The sequence below is a fragment of the Halyomorpha halys genome, unplaced genomic scaffold, assembly GCF_000696795.3.
Source record: "Halyomorpha halys isolate HHAL.00 unplaced genomic scaffold, Hhal_1.1 Scaffold654.1, whole genome shotgun sequence".
Taxonomy (NCBI): Eukaryota; Metazoa; Arthropoda; class Insecta; order Hemiptera; family Pentatomidae; genus Halyomorpha; species Halyomorpha halys.
This window is the reverse complement of record NW_027108478.1, coordinates 345,879-361,223: the sequence shown is the minus strand read 5'-3', so window position 1 is coordinate 361,223 and position 15,345 is coordinate 345,879. Positions and strand designations below refer to the sequence as shown.

The 15,345-nt window shown below is 31.5% G+C and overlaps 1 protein-coding gene across 2 annotated transcripts in view; it reads left to right on the top strand.

Annotated features, from left to right (window-relative positions):
* Positions 1–1,166: 1,166 nt before the first annotated feature.
* The window catches only part of Clc (clathrin light chain), an 18,359-nt gene continuing 4,180 nt past the window's right edge, over positions 1,167–15,345 (top strand). The window contains exons 1-4 of one of the 2 annotated variants that reach the window (XM_014427538.2): positions 1,167–1,318; positions 3,255–3,398; positions 5,986–6,078; positions 8,153–8,257. In XM_014427538.2, the coding sequence (XP_014283024.1) occupies positions 3,269–3,398; positions 5,986–6,078; positions 8,153–8,257 (328 nt within the window). In that variant the 5' untranslated portion in view covers positions 1,167–1,318; positions 3,255–3,268. The remainder of the gene's footprint in view (positions 1,319–3,254; positions 3,399–5,985; positions 6,079–8,152; positions 8,258–15,345) is intronic. The other variant, XM_014427539.2, reaches the window with a different exon arrangement.

Genomic DNA, 15,345 nt, shown 5'->3' with positions numbered 1-15,345 from the left:
GCAAAAGATAACACAGGTCATGGAGTTATGACAATATTTATTGAACACAGTAACAACACGGAACGTAACAATAGAAGAGACTTACTCATATTTACAATGTGTAAGGTTATACATGAAACGTGGTCGAGACAGTGTTGCCACAGAACCACAAATAAATTATCCAACACACAATGGATAGAACGTGGATTGGAAAAATGTACAGTAATTATTGGCTGTAATAAACTTCCGGTCATCTGCATAGGTCGAAGATTTTAAATGCAAACCCAAACAATGTATTAAAAAAATCATAGCTACTTGATTTTTCCATTTATTTACTTTGTTTCTTTAACAATATCGTATTCATCCAACCGTATTTTCTTATTCCAGTGGGTTTAAGGTGGCACACTAGGGTTCCGGGCTCTCGACTTCAAGGACAAAGAAGTTTGTTAATCTTTACGCTTGAATTCGACGCAGTCTAACATACTCAACTGAAAATAACTCAATTCGCATCTATTGTCCCCTTGGTGTTGAAGAAAATTATTTTGGGTTACTGGTTGACACTACCCCAGGTACTAGGCAGATAATTCAGAGATAAGAGAACACTGTATTGTGTTAGTGGAGAATTACCTACAGTCGTTCCATGTATTCTGTTCACCGTTTTTGTTGTGTATGAGTTATTAGTTATCACGCCGTTCTTAAACCCTATTCTTTTTTCCAGCTTGATGCGTCCAAGCTCAATTCCTCCTCAATATGATCATTGTCATCCATTCCCTATGATCATTGCCATTCCATGAATATGCCGTATCTTGACCTTCGGTGAAGTTCAAGGGAGCAAGCTGCCTACGAATCAGATATCACTCTAATAAATCCCTCGAAAAGTGGGAGAGTAATGAGGGGTAGTGGTTCCAGTATTAGTGATCAAACCTGAGTCTCCTAGGTAAAAGCCAGGTATCCCAGCGTCTGGAACATATCAAATCATGTGGAAAAATAAATATTACTCTTAATTCTTAAATATTTCATTCCAGCAAAGATGGGCATAATTCGTTCAATAAAATATCTACAATCACATTACTTCCTTTTGTACCCACTCGATAATACATTTTATGATAATACGAATTTTAATTGACTTTTTAAATTATTCCTTAAATTAATTTTAATTTTAGGTTCTGTAATATTCATCGATCGTTTACTTTAGTTGTTAGTTAGTTACTCTGAAGAAAGCACTAAGAAAAACGTCCGATATTTGCTTAGATTTCTTTGTACATACTACTTCTTTGTGATTCTGTTCTAAGCATTACGAATTATCAGTTTGACACCTGGCTCTCTGAAAGTTTGGCATGTTAGTTCGTGTTATTTTAAATTATATTTGTTGATAGTTGAATTATTGTTAATATTCTTTATTAGATTTAGTTTTGATTATTCATAGTCCTTATTCTTGTTTTTCTAGAGACATTAATTTATAATAACAGGTCATGATGAGTACAATTTTGTATTAGATAAGATAGTTTGATTACAAATGGATTTAATTTAATGGAACTGAGTTTTTTTTTTTTTTTAATATGTTATTAATGCTAATATTTCTTATGGTTCCTGTGCACATTTCAAACTCAAGTTTAATCTTAATTTTGAAAAATCATGGAAGGAAATTCTTTCTCCATCATTAAACTTAAAACCAGTTTACGAGATCAATATTTCATAGTTCTAAACTTTTTATTTTATTGTATACATACTCTAGCTTAATTTATTATGATTTATATTAGTGAATTTTCTAGAATGGTTCTAAAATTTTTGTGGAATAAGTAATGTGATATCTTGTTTCATCTTAATAGACTTGGCTTTGTGAAATATTATTTTTGTATTAAGTAATTCAGGAACACATTAACTTAAGCTAAATTGTTTGTCTTGGACTGTTTTTTTTCTGTGTTCAGAATATGAGTTTTTGAAATGTTTAAAATTATTTATAGTCTTTCCAAATCTTTTTATAGATATTCATCTTAATTATCACTATAATTATTATATTTTCTTGATAATACATCACAATTATTTTAAGATTTTCACCCCTTTACATGTTTTTTGTAATTTTAGTGTTGTTAGATACTACTTTTATTTTCTAGCCTTACACAGGTATTGGTTTTGTGATTTGTCAAAATTAGCCCGATACTTTAATAATGTTTTTAACAGTATAATTATTGCTAAAAATTGTTTTTCTAATCATTTCACAAAGTTAATGATATTATTTTTATTGATGATTTGACTGTTTTTTATTTCAACAAACGTAAAGCATACTTTTTTTTTAAATGACCATAATGATTGAAGTATTGGAACCATTCAAATAGTATTTGGCCTTTTATGCACATTTCTACTCTACTCAGCTATAAAGCTTCAGTTTATACTTTTTACCTGTCGGTTCATTGCTCGTTGTCTATTTAACAATGCTACACCCCCATGCTAGATTGCACATATCTGCATTTTGATGTTGTCCATATGCTTCAGTTGACTGGTTCTTCTACAGGAGGCCATTATAGCCAACCAGGTTGTGGTGAGAGTTCCTGAGTGTGTATTTTAGCTTAAATATTAGTGAAGCTACTAATGTATTCAATTAAATCCTTGTGAAAAATTTTCCATGTAATCATTTTTTATCTATAATTCTATTAATATTTCTATTTCCAGATTATCATATTCATAATATATGCTTAAAACTGAAAAAGATGAAGCCCCCGCAGTTTTTTTATTGTTGAACTGAGCCCATATTTTAGAATAGCTGATTGATTATATTGCTTTGTTGATAATTTCCTCACCCGTAAATTGCTGAAAGCAAGGATCACTGTCATCACAGCTCTTCCAATCAATATTTTATTCCAACATTAACCCCTCTAGGAACAGTTTAGTTCTCACCGATTCAGGTAATGTGGTTGTGTCTAATTTCTTGCCTTCTGTGGATGTTGTTGGTTTATATTTTTTTTGAATTATTCTCCTCACTTTGCAGCAGTTTCTCCATGGCTTCAAGAGTGCTGATAGTTTTATTGATTACCATACAATTGCAACTACACAAATTCTGTCCATGATCATGAAATCTTTTCAAAAATCACAAAGGTTATATCCCTCATCAATATTTTTCTTTGGCCAAGAAAAGTACAACCCATGGTTTTATTTTTTTTATAGTGTGTGTACCTACAACAAAAATATTTTATCATTTATGTGTTCGCTGTATCACAAATAATTTGGAGTTAACTATATTCATAGTATTTATAGTTGTTTTTTATTTGTTTTTACAGATAGTGTTCACAACATGGATAGTTTTGGTGACAATTTTGATGAAAATGAAGTTGATCCTGCAGCTGAGTTTCTAGCTAGAGAGCAGTCTGAATTAGCTGCTCTTGATGATGAGTTAAAACAAGTGGTGGCACCTCCTGTCAATGGTAATTTTATTTATATTTGCATTACTTTTTTAACCCTAAAATACTAATGGTTAGTTGAGAGCTGGTTTGATTATGGTTTTTCATCAAACAGACATTTTCAGAAAAATGGATATTTTATGTTATAGGATACGCAATTATAAAAAGGGAACTATTTGAAACTTTTTATTTAATGTTATTTACTATACTTTTTGATGAAATTTTTAAAATTTAAATGTATGTTTAAAAATAATGAGACCTATTTTACTTTACAATTGCCATATGCCATTTTGATAAATTAATTTCTAGTTTCATATGATAACCTACAGTTATATGACTTAAAATTATTTGAGTATAAAATAAATTAATTATTGGACTTATTGTATGAGGGGAAGCTCCTAAATCATTCCCAGGGTGAAAAAAAAATAATATAGATTACACAAAATTAGAGCATTTGCTATTATTTAATTAGGTATAGATTTTGAAGTTTCTAAAAAACTGCATGAATTTATTCATGCTATGATGGGAGAAAATCAGAAAAAATAGAATATTTTTTTAATGTTTCAGGGACCAATCGACGCGGCACAAACAAGGAGGTTTACTTTCCAGGTAAACCTCCTTTTTGAACCCCTCTTGGCTAGTACTGCATATTTATAATTTGTTCAGCTTTGTATCTCTTTTCAACTTTTTATAATTCTGTTTCCTTCTTTATCGTTTTGAATCTAAAAATATGAAGCTGGAATTGACAAATAGATGGCATAAGATTTTGAACTCACAAGTTTCCTATAACAGCAATTTCATGCCTCAAAATTATGATCTGTAGACAGCATTGATTTTTTGTTACCATTTAAAGAAAACTGCTACGGTGAGCACACTCTTGATAAATCATGGTGCTTTGTGTGGCTTAAAAATTTCAAAAGTGGTAATTTTGATTTGAGAAATGGAAAAAAATTTGAAATTTGATTTGAATTTTACTGGGTCATGAGCATATGGTCTGTATTTTGAGGGTATTTTAAATTTCTTACCTCCAGTTCTTCTCCTGCACTGCTAACTCTAGAATTTCCCACAGAATGGGCTACTTGTTGGCGTATTTCGATAGTAAATGAAATTTTAAGAATTTGTATCTGGTACATCCTGACTAAATAGGGCTAAATCATTAAAAGCCGCAGACAATTTTTTTTTTTTTAATTTTTGATTCAAAACTTCAATTTAATCGGTGCAGAAAATGGAAAGAACCCCCCAAAAAAATTGTTTTAGAATTTAATTATCCTTAAGATTCCATCATCATATTTTAACCAGCCAAGGAGACTGAAATGGCTGTTATGATAACTTCTAAATAAGTAAATGCCTCATTTATGATAAGGGATTCTTACAAGAAATTAAATTCTTGACAAATTTTGTTCTTTAAATGTTTTCCATTTTTTGCACCATTAAATCTTTAAAACCTGTTAAAAAATTGTATTTAGTTTTTGTCAATTTATGGTGGCTTCAAGATGCATCAGTTCGGAAAAGTGCCCAATTTGGATTCTACTTTAAATCTGATTTACTATCAGAATCTTTAAAAAAATTACCTCGTCCCACTGCAAATTCTAGAGTTAGGTATGCTGAAAAAGAGCTGGAGTAGGTTAACAAATTCACAATATCCCCAAAAGATAGACCACATGCAGCTGTCATGACTCAGCCATAATTAAATCAAATTTCAAAAAATTGTAGTGGTTAGGTGGGGAGATTTGAACATGTATATGTTTTTATTTTTTAATGTCATACTAAATAGAATGAACTGTTATTTATAATGGTCACTTTTCCTACCCTTTCTTTAGGTAAATATCTTCCTTATTTACTTTTAAATTTGATTAGTTCTGTACTACCCATCACACAGACATATGTCTAGCAATTTCCTATATGTTATTATTTTATACTTTTTCATTAGTTCCTTCATCATTAAATGTTTTCTGTTTCTGTTTTACTACTATATTTGTTATTACTTTGATTAATTACATTTCGTTAGTTTATCTTTTACTACTTCAGCAGTTCATTTTTAATTTTTTATTATTCATTACTGTCACAGTTATTACTGCCAGTTAAATATATCAATTTTTTAAACTTCCATATTTTCTTTTAATTTACTAATTAGATTACTAGAGTTCCCAGCCAGGAGCACATTCTTTTGACCACCATCCTTCCTGTCTTATTCTTCATAACTTTGTACTTTTTTTAAACATGATTATTTTCTTTTATGCTAGTTTCATTCCTATTAATATTTATTTGCTTAGTTACTACATCAACCAATACATTTATTAACAGTGATTTCACATCTAAAATTATCACTTTCTCTTCTTTAACCTGTTAATCTTAATTATTTTCAGATCTATAGCATTTTTAATGCATATTTCTTGTTATTTTTATTCAATTTACCTAATGCAGAATTTAGTTATTTGTTTAGTGTTTCAGTTGGACCATCAATATTATTCATAATTGATTGCTATTCTTAATATATTTTATGCTACTTAACCAGTCCATTTATTCGTGATAGTGTTATTTGTGTTAAAAAAAAAAAGAGAAAAAAAAAGGAAGTTTGAGTTTATTTACTTATGTTATGTTTCAATATTAGGTACTGATCCTGATATGAGTGAAATTACTGGAAGTTTTGAAATGATAAATGGACTGGGACAACCAGACAGATTTGATCTTCCTCAGACTAATGGTGAGTTGTGTATACTCAGTGTAGTATAAAAAAAAATACATATTGTAATTTTGCCCATATTCAAGTTCCTGGTCTTGTTTTATTTTTCATTACTAAACCTTTATTTATTTTTTTTGTGGAAATCCAGTATTAATTTTTTCTAAGGATAAAGAGTTTGATACCAACAACATAATTATTATTTGTCCCTTTTGATTTTATTTTGTCTATCTCAAATAAATTCATTCCTAGATCAACTTTTTGGACTGTTTTCCATCTTCAAGGCCCTTCTTTATGTTCTGAAGAACATAAGTGTTATATTTTAAAATGAAAATAAGTGTAATATATATCAACTTTACATACATTATGATTACGAGGTGATTAATACATTCATGTCCATCATATTGTATAATTTTACATTGAAATTATGTTAAAAATATGAACTGCCCAGTTTTAGTTAGCATCATTAGCTATTCTTGGGGTTTCAAATCATGTTAATTAATTTATTTTACCACTTTTAAATGAGAAATTGTCATTATTTGTCTAATTACATGTGAAATCCATTTTCATTATAATTATTAATATTTTCTGCTTATTTCGGTATTAATATTTTTTACTTTCACTTACCATTGCATATTAAATATATAGTAAGGAGATATATTGGGATGTTGCACAATTCAAATTTGAGTGGTCAATGGAAATTCATGTTTTTTTAATTTCCTGACTGAAGTCCCTTGAGTCCAAATAACCATGTCTTAAAAAATGGTCTGTGGGTGTGAATAGCCTAGCTCAAGAAGAATAGTTGTATAAAACTGAAATTATAAATTTAGGGCATGTATATGGCTGGGATGTTTTAACAATTTTTTTGTTAAAATTGAATTACAGGAAGTGCCACTTTAGAGATTCGATTTTATACCTTGTTAGGATTTTCTCAAAATCAGCTTTAACGATTTTGATTAAACTCGGTGAATCAATGTAAAATTAAGTGGTCTTTAATACTGCATAGGTCTCATTATCATTAAAATAGTCTGACAGAGCTTAAATGATGAATTGTAAAAAAAAAAATCTTCCTCTAAAGTATCATTAATTTTGCTTATTTGAAGTAAATAACTGATTCCTATTATTAGAAATAATAAACAATGTATAAATTGAAAATCTTAAAGAATTTGATAGATAGTTAAAGGAGAAAAATAGATACAGGAGTTTAAATTGGAAAAAGCCAAGACCACTCGATCTCTTCCAGTAGCATTTATAAGTACATGGCTACGTTATGTTTTGTTAAACTTTTGTATTATTGGCAAAAAAAAGTTAAATAAATTCAGAGACTTTATCATTACATTACATCCTTTTTAAAAGTCTTTATTTTTTGATAAATATTTACATGTTTGCTATTAGATTCTCATATTCCATATCACATAAACCTATTTAACTAAGATGGCTTGATGGTCACTATTTTAGGGTATCATAGACCAAAGTAATGAAATTTGGTCTCAGGACATTCTGTTAACTTTTTTAACTGATTGAAGATTGTTACTGATAATTGCCATTCCAATTATTCTCTATGTTGTACAAAATTTAGATTTTTTATGGCAATAATTGTTGGCATAATGATTCTTGTCTTATTAACTGTTCAATCGATTTGATTTTCATACTCTTTAACTGAAATAAGTGTAAATACTTTAACACCTAATACATGTTGAAACCACTGATCTTGATTTATACAGTTGTCTGTTCTCTGACTTCTAGCTGAGTGCCATTTTTATTAGATGTTCATATCATTGACCTTAATTTTTCAAATGACAAAATCTATCATTTTTATTCATTGCTATTATAATAATTGATTTGTTGATCCTTAAGAGATATATATTCTTTTGTGTTGGTCTAAATATTGGGAATGGCAGTGTTGTTTGTAAAAAGATGTTCTTATTATATCCATCAATATCTTTTTTTTTTTTTTTATTTTAATTTTTAAAAATCATAAACACAAGGTGCTACTATAAGTAATAATTTTAAAATAAAATTATTCTAATATGCTTTTAGTTTATTAATGATTTATTTAGTGTGTACCATACTTATCTTATTTAATTTTCCATGATAGATATCAGGAATCTAAGCCCAACTCCCATAAAGCAGGTACCAAGAGAAGAACCTGAAAAAATTAGAAAATGGAGGGAGCAGCAAAAATTGTTATTAGAAGAAAAAGGTATTATCTTTTGAATTTTCCCCATATTTAATTTTCTAATATGCTCTGAGTAAGTTGGATGGCATTCTAAACCTTTGGATTAGCTAAGCCTTATAATTTTCATTATTTCTATGGAGTAGTTTCAAAGTTGTTGTTCAAACTTTGCTGTGAAAAGATAGATGTTAAATAAAACAATACATATATAAATTGGTTTAAAAATGCTTCATTATGGTCTTAGAGTAAATTAATTAGATGGAAATTACTAATACTATGTAACAAAGTCAATAATGGACGACAATTTATGATTTATAATGAATTTAAACAATATTGTTTTGTTTATAACCAATCATAGGTAAATTAATATTTTACTTTTTTGTTTTTATAAGGGTGGGTATGTATAAAATTTGACTTTTTATCTGATTATTTAATTGTAATTATATTCTTATATACTGGCAGTGCTTCTTCATAAAATAGTGTCCAATTTCACAGAAAATAATATAGGAGAATTTCAAGGAGAATTCCGGTCCGGTAGATCGACAATTGACCAGATATTCACCCTGAGGCAGGCAATGAAAAAGTGTTATGAGTATAACATAGACCTACATCTGCTTTTTATGGACTTTAAACAAGCTTATAACAGTATAGACAGAATGGAACTTTTAAAAGCCATGGTAAAGGTAGGCATACCGAAAAATTACACTAATGAACACTACCTGCAGAGTTAAGCTTGGAAATACGCTATACCAGGAATTTTCTGTGGAGAATGGCTTGAGACAGGGGGATCCTCCGACTCCTCTTCTTTTTAATATAGCATTAGGAGTAACTATCCGTTCAATCAGAACTAATCCAGGAGGGACCATTTGCAATAGACTGTCTCAACATATGCAGGCGGTGTTGTCATTGCTGCAAGTACCCGAGCGGCATTAAAAGGAACATTCTAGGAATTCGAAGAAACAGCATATGATTTGGGCTTTAAGGTGAATGAAGGCAAGACGGGAAGATAAGGAAGAAAACTCGAGAAAGGATATGGAAGAGAATGTGCAAAGTGACGTTCAGAGACCACAGTTTCAGTTCTGTAAACCAGTTTAAGTACCTGAGAAGCCTGGTTACAGATGATAACAAAGTAGAGAGTGAAATAGAGGCCCTGGCCTCTCCGGCTATCCTGATAGCAGCAGGAAATAGATGTTATTTCTTACTGCAGAATATACTGAAGTTTAGAGCTCTCTCTAAAAGAATGAGAGTGGTCATTTATAAAACCATCATGAGGCAATGTGGAGGAGGACTTGAAGCTCTTGAATGTTGGCAGATAGAAGGAGAAAGCAAGAGACTATGTAGATTGGCTGGCTGTGGTGCAAGAGGCCCGGGTTCTTGCTGGACTGTAGTGCCATGATAATAATAATAGGTTATCTTTGTTACTTATGTTATTTCTTATGAAGTAAGTAAAATCTATTTGGATTAAAAAGTTTAAATTTATAATTTAAATATAAAACTTTTGCTTCATTAAACTAGTTTTCATTTATTCCTTTTAGATTTATTGTGATTTTTCCAGGAGAGAGTTTGGTCTATAGTGAAACCAATGTTTTTAGCATGTGGATGGAATTGTATTGGATTGTTATTTGGAATATGAGGAATTGTTTTCAGGAGGTGATTGGATCCTATTACGATTGCTTTAGTCTTCTCTGCATTCAACTTAGCTTGTTTTCTTGTGCCCAGTGACTAATTTGATTCAAGTCTTCTTGAAGCTTCTCTTTGGCAACCTATAGGTCAGAAGATGGGAAGGAAAGGTAAATTTGGAAATCATTAGCGTACAAATGGTATTGGGAATGTCGGATAAGGAGGGGAAGGTCATTAATGTAGATGGGAAAAAGGGTGGGGGAAAGCGATGAACCCTGGGGGACACCACAGATAAGGGGTCAAGTCAATGATGGTGGCTTATCAGGAACCACTACGTACTGCGAGCGATCGGAAAGGAAGGATTAAAACCAGCGCAAAGCACTGTTAGATTGAGGAAGATTTCGTAGTTTGTTAAGAAGGATGTTATGGTCAACCGTTTCAAATGCTTTGGAGAAATCAAGGAGGATCAGGATAGTTAGGTTTTGGTTTTCTATGGCAGTTTGGAGGTTGTGAGTTATTTTAAGGAGAGTGGATTGTGTTGAATAGCCAGGTCGAAAGCTGGATTGGAGAGGATTGATGAGGAAACGTTCTTCTAGAAAGTTTGAGAGTTGGTTTTGAACAAGGTGTTCTAACGGCTTAGAAAGATTAGAGAGGAGAGAAATAGGATGGAAGTCATTAGGTGAAGAAGGATTTGGGATTTAATGGTCAAACTAAAGCGGTTTTCTAACGAGAAGGAAATGTGGCATTTTGCAAGGAAAAATTGTATATATGATAAAGTACGGGAATAAGGACTGGGAGACAGGATTTAATTAACTTAACAGAAATTTTGTCCGGTCCATGATCGTTGGTATGGGATCTTAGTATAGTGACTAGTAATTCTTCATAATTTATGTGGGAAAAAAAAAGTTTTCAGGATTGAAGGTGTTATTTGGAATTTCAGGAAAGACTGATGGATCAGTAGCATGGCATGTGAAATGATTGTTGAGATCATCAGGTGTTATTGGAAGAGGGCTGAGGTTATTGGATTCTGGTAGGGATAAATTTTAGAGTATTTTCCACTTGGATTTGGGATCGGGAGCATTGGATAGGGTGTGATGAATGTGAAGGGATTTAGAACATCGAACTGCTAATTGGGTTGCATTACGGAGTTGTTTAAAATGTGTATAATCTGCAGACAGGTATGTACGACGAAATTTGCGTCTAGCTGCTTCTCTTTGTTTTATCATTGCATTTATTTCAAAAGTAAGCCAAGGTGCAGTTGGACGGCGTAAGGTTTGGGTTTTGAGAGGAGCATGGATGTCAAATATAGATTGCAGATGTGAAGTGAGGGTGGATTTCACAGGGTCGATGAAATTATAGGAGTGCATAATGTTCCACTGAACGGAATCAAGGTCAGGTTGAAGGGATTCATAGGAAAGTAGGTCCAGATGAAGGTATGATATAATTTTAGGAGTAAAGCATTTAACTGGTAGGTCGTACGATATTTGGATCAGATCGTGAGATGAGAGGAAGGGAACAGGGTGCTGGGAAGAGGAAAGGATTTTTACAGGAGAGGCACAGATAAAAATGTCTAACCAGGTGTCAGAGGATTGTGTGTGATGTGAAGGAGAAAAAGGAACGAGGTAAAGATTGAGGGAAAATATTACATCAGCAAGAAAGGATTTATCACTGGATTGAGAGAGCATGTTGGTGTTAAAATCACCAGTGATAATAATATTGGAATAAGTGGAAACGAGTTGTACAAGAGAGGATTCGAAGGTGTTATCGAGTGGGACTCGGAGAGGTCGATAAACGATGGAAAATAACAAGGAAGAAGATATGGTTTAAATTTCGACAAACATGTATTCTGCATGAGGAAAGATAGGAGAAGGGGAACAAAGCAGGATTTTGACCTTAAGACTAACATGCACATACAACCCAACACCACCTCCAGTGCGATCGGATCTGTCATGGTGAAAGAAAGCGTAATTGGGAATAGAAACTTGAGAGGAAGGAATAAATAGTTTGAGCCACATTTCAGATACAGCTATTATGTGGTAAAAATTGTCGAGGAAGGACTTTAAATTCATCAAAGTGGGCAATAAGGAATTGTGCATTAACGTGACAGGAACTGAGGACATTAGTCATAACTGTGAGGTGTTAAATATACACGGTGCACGTCATTTTCATCTCAACCTAACTGGCGAGTGGGGAAATCCCGTTTAGCTCTTCTTTGCCACACCAGCTCATCTCTCAGTTTTAGACATACAAATCTCACAATAATAGGGCCCAGCGCTCCTTCCTGTTTAGACCTGAGCCGTACCGTGTGGTTCAGATCGTCCGGACACAGCTTCATGCCCATCTTTTAATGTAGTTCCTTTATTAATGTAGTTAGGTCCCACCAATCTCACTTTATTATTTCAATCCATTGTCAAAATATGATTCATTAAAGGATTTTCCTAGAAAACATTTTTCTCTACTGTAACTGAATGCTCTTTAACGCTTATCACCATTTTCAAAATCTACCATGAATTCCCTATAAGGCAGTGACCTATTCGTTGAAAAATATCTTATCATTTGGGGCCTATAGCTGCCAATGCAAAGTAAACAAATAAAAATAAATAATTTTGAGAAATACTCTGTAGAATTTTTCGAAATGAATTTTTGAGGTATGATCTTAAAGATTTAAAAAAGTTACTTCATATCGTTAGCTTTTCAACTTTGCAAAACTAGTTTAATTTGGAAGAGATATTGAGGTTAGGAGGTCAAAAAACATTAGATACCTACAATTTGAGGGACATGATGGCCATGCAGGTTGAGGTGTAGGTCCCAGTGTGCCAGGTTCAGAATGTTGTGGATTTGATTCCCTCCTGGGGCAGTTTGTTTTTGGTGGTCCTGAAAAATGAATCTTGACACTCCTACCTTGGTTAGTCTTGGCGACAACTCTGGCTGGTAGCTGCAAGTGGTTGGCAAAAAGGACCAGGAATCCCACTTGCCAGACTAGTTCCCCCACCAAATACCAATACCTACAATATGAGGACCTAGCACTTTTTTTGTCCTGTTTTCACTATCTTATTCTTATCTATTTCCTCCAACAGTGTTTCTAAAGTGGGTTACTACTGCAAGCTTAGTATTATTCATTTGGAATGGTTTTATAGTTTTTGCAACAATTATATATATATTTTTTTAAGACGGCTATTAATTAGAAAATGAAGTGAAATAAAATACTAAAATGTAAAAAGTTCAGGTGTATTATTACAATTTCTGCGTTCAAATAGTGAAACGGCATTACTGTTAAGTTATGAGAAACTTTTAATGATTTTTGTTTTAATAGGTTTTCTGTAACATGTCAGCAAGAAAATCCATGATGTCTTTTCACCCTTCAGTTTAATTTGGTATGTCATTGCCTTTTAATCCTAGAGAAGAGATAAGCATTGGAAACTAAAACCTTATTTGTCTTCATTCAACTGCCAACAGTTATGTCTAATTAAAACCCTGGCTCTGTCTTTAATAGCTTTTTGGTAACAATTCACTATATCTAGCTGTATGTTGAGTCCTTTTACCAAAATAAAATAACTCACACTAACATCAAACCGACAGAGATTACTAAATGGAAAACTATGTTAGTATTTGATGTCACTTCATTTTCTAATTACTGCCTTGTGATGATCACCCTTAAAAAAATTATAAATTAATCTGCAATAGTAAACCCACATTAATATTTTAGTAAAAATAGTAAAGAATAACTAAAAGTACAATTATTTGACAATTAATAAAGACTATTCCAAATGAATGGTCAATGTCAAAACATTTTTCAGGAATAGCCAAGGACATCACATCATTGTAGATACCTTAATTTTTTTTTTACCTTCCAACTTCAATATCTCATCGAAGTTAAACTAGCTTCATAAAGTTTGGCTTACTGTTGTAAAGCTGATAAAATAAAGTAATATTTTTATTTTAAATCCTCAAGGTCTTTCCTCTTTTATTCACAGTATGAAAATCTACTAAGTATTTCTGAAAATTATCAACTTTTACTTGTTTACTTTACTTAGGGTTCTATAATCGCCTAGCATGGCGATATCTATCTACAAATTGGTTGCTATCTGATTAGAAATTCATCGTAGATTCTGAAAATGGTGACAAAAGTTGAGAAATGTTCAGTCATAGTAGAAAAATTGGAATATTTATAAGGAAAACATAGTTTTCTTGGAAAACCATTTAAAACTCAAGTATTCCCCTTGTGGCATATAAGTTACATCTCATCTGTGAGTTGTCTCTTCTATTTTGTTAAATTATACTCACAAAATTGTTTAGAATATAATAGAAATTTGGCAAAAGTATTTAGGTCTCAAAATATAAATATATTAAAACAAAATAAATTAGAAAATGTTAAAAGTATAAAATATTATACACATGGGTTAAAATTTAACTATCAAATTATTTTATGGAATAAAAGTTGTTATAATAATTTAATAACAAATAATTCTTGTTCAAACTGGGAAAATTGATGAACTTAACAGTATTTTTCTCTCCTACAACCAGTTGCACACATTAACAAACACAAAATATGATCACACTTCAGACATCTGCACTATGTGTACTTTGTTTTAATTTTGTTTTTGACAAGGAGCAATTTGACATTAAGCTAGGAGGATAGCAAGAGTGAAGATTTTGTGGAATCGAAGAGGCGCTAGCTACACTCAAAAATGTTCGTATATTATCTCTCAGTTGACATGCAACTGCTGTTGTGTTAAAAAATTATATCATCAGTGTATTGAGATAAGAAGGTGAGATTGGCAGGTTGAACTCTATTTTTGGTATAGGTTCCCTCCCACAATTACTGTCTGTACTCCTGGAATACCCTTTATAGGAACTTATTTTTTAATTCAGATCTGAATTTCCTCTAAGATTGACAAGTTTGGTCATTTTGGAGGTCACATTCTGTATGTTAAAATTTATTTATGAACACTCCATAGGAAGACCTGATGAAGGGTTTTCTTTAAATCTAAACCTTAACTTCCCTTAAACAAACATTTGTTTCACAAACACTGCTTCTAGTTACAGGAATTCCTTAAAAACTATTGCATCCTTAGGTAAGATTAATTGATAGTTTATAAAATAATAATTTTGTCATGAGTAGGTACAGTAAAGATGTGCCTTTTTTAGTGTGTATACCTTTTAATTTGATTCCTAACTCCGTATTTTCTATATTTACTTAGGAGTTCTTAATGGAGGTAATAGAAATGTCTTGTAAATGGAATGCCTAGATTTGTACTCTTTTTTGTAATCTTTCTTTACCTGATTTATATGATGTAATTATTTCAATTTATATGTGAATATTGTAGCTTAGATTTTTTCATCTGTTTACATACATCATATTTTAATTTAACTTTTGCTTTCTTAAAATGTGTAAGTAAATATAATTTCTTAGAAAGTTCCAATAAATAGGTTTAGGAATATATAACTAAAAAAATTACCACCACTGTTAAAGAAATAACTTAAGGATATGAAAA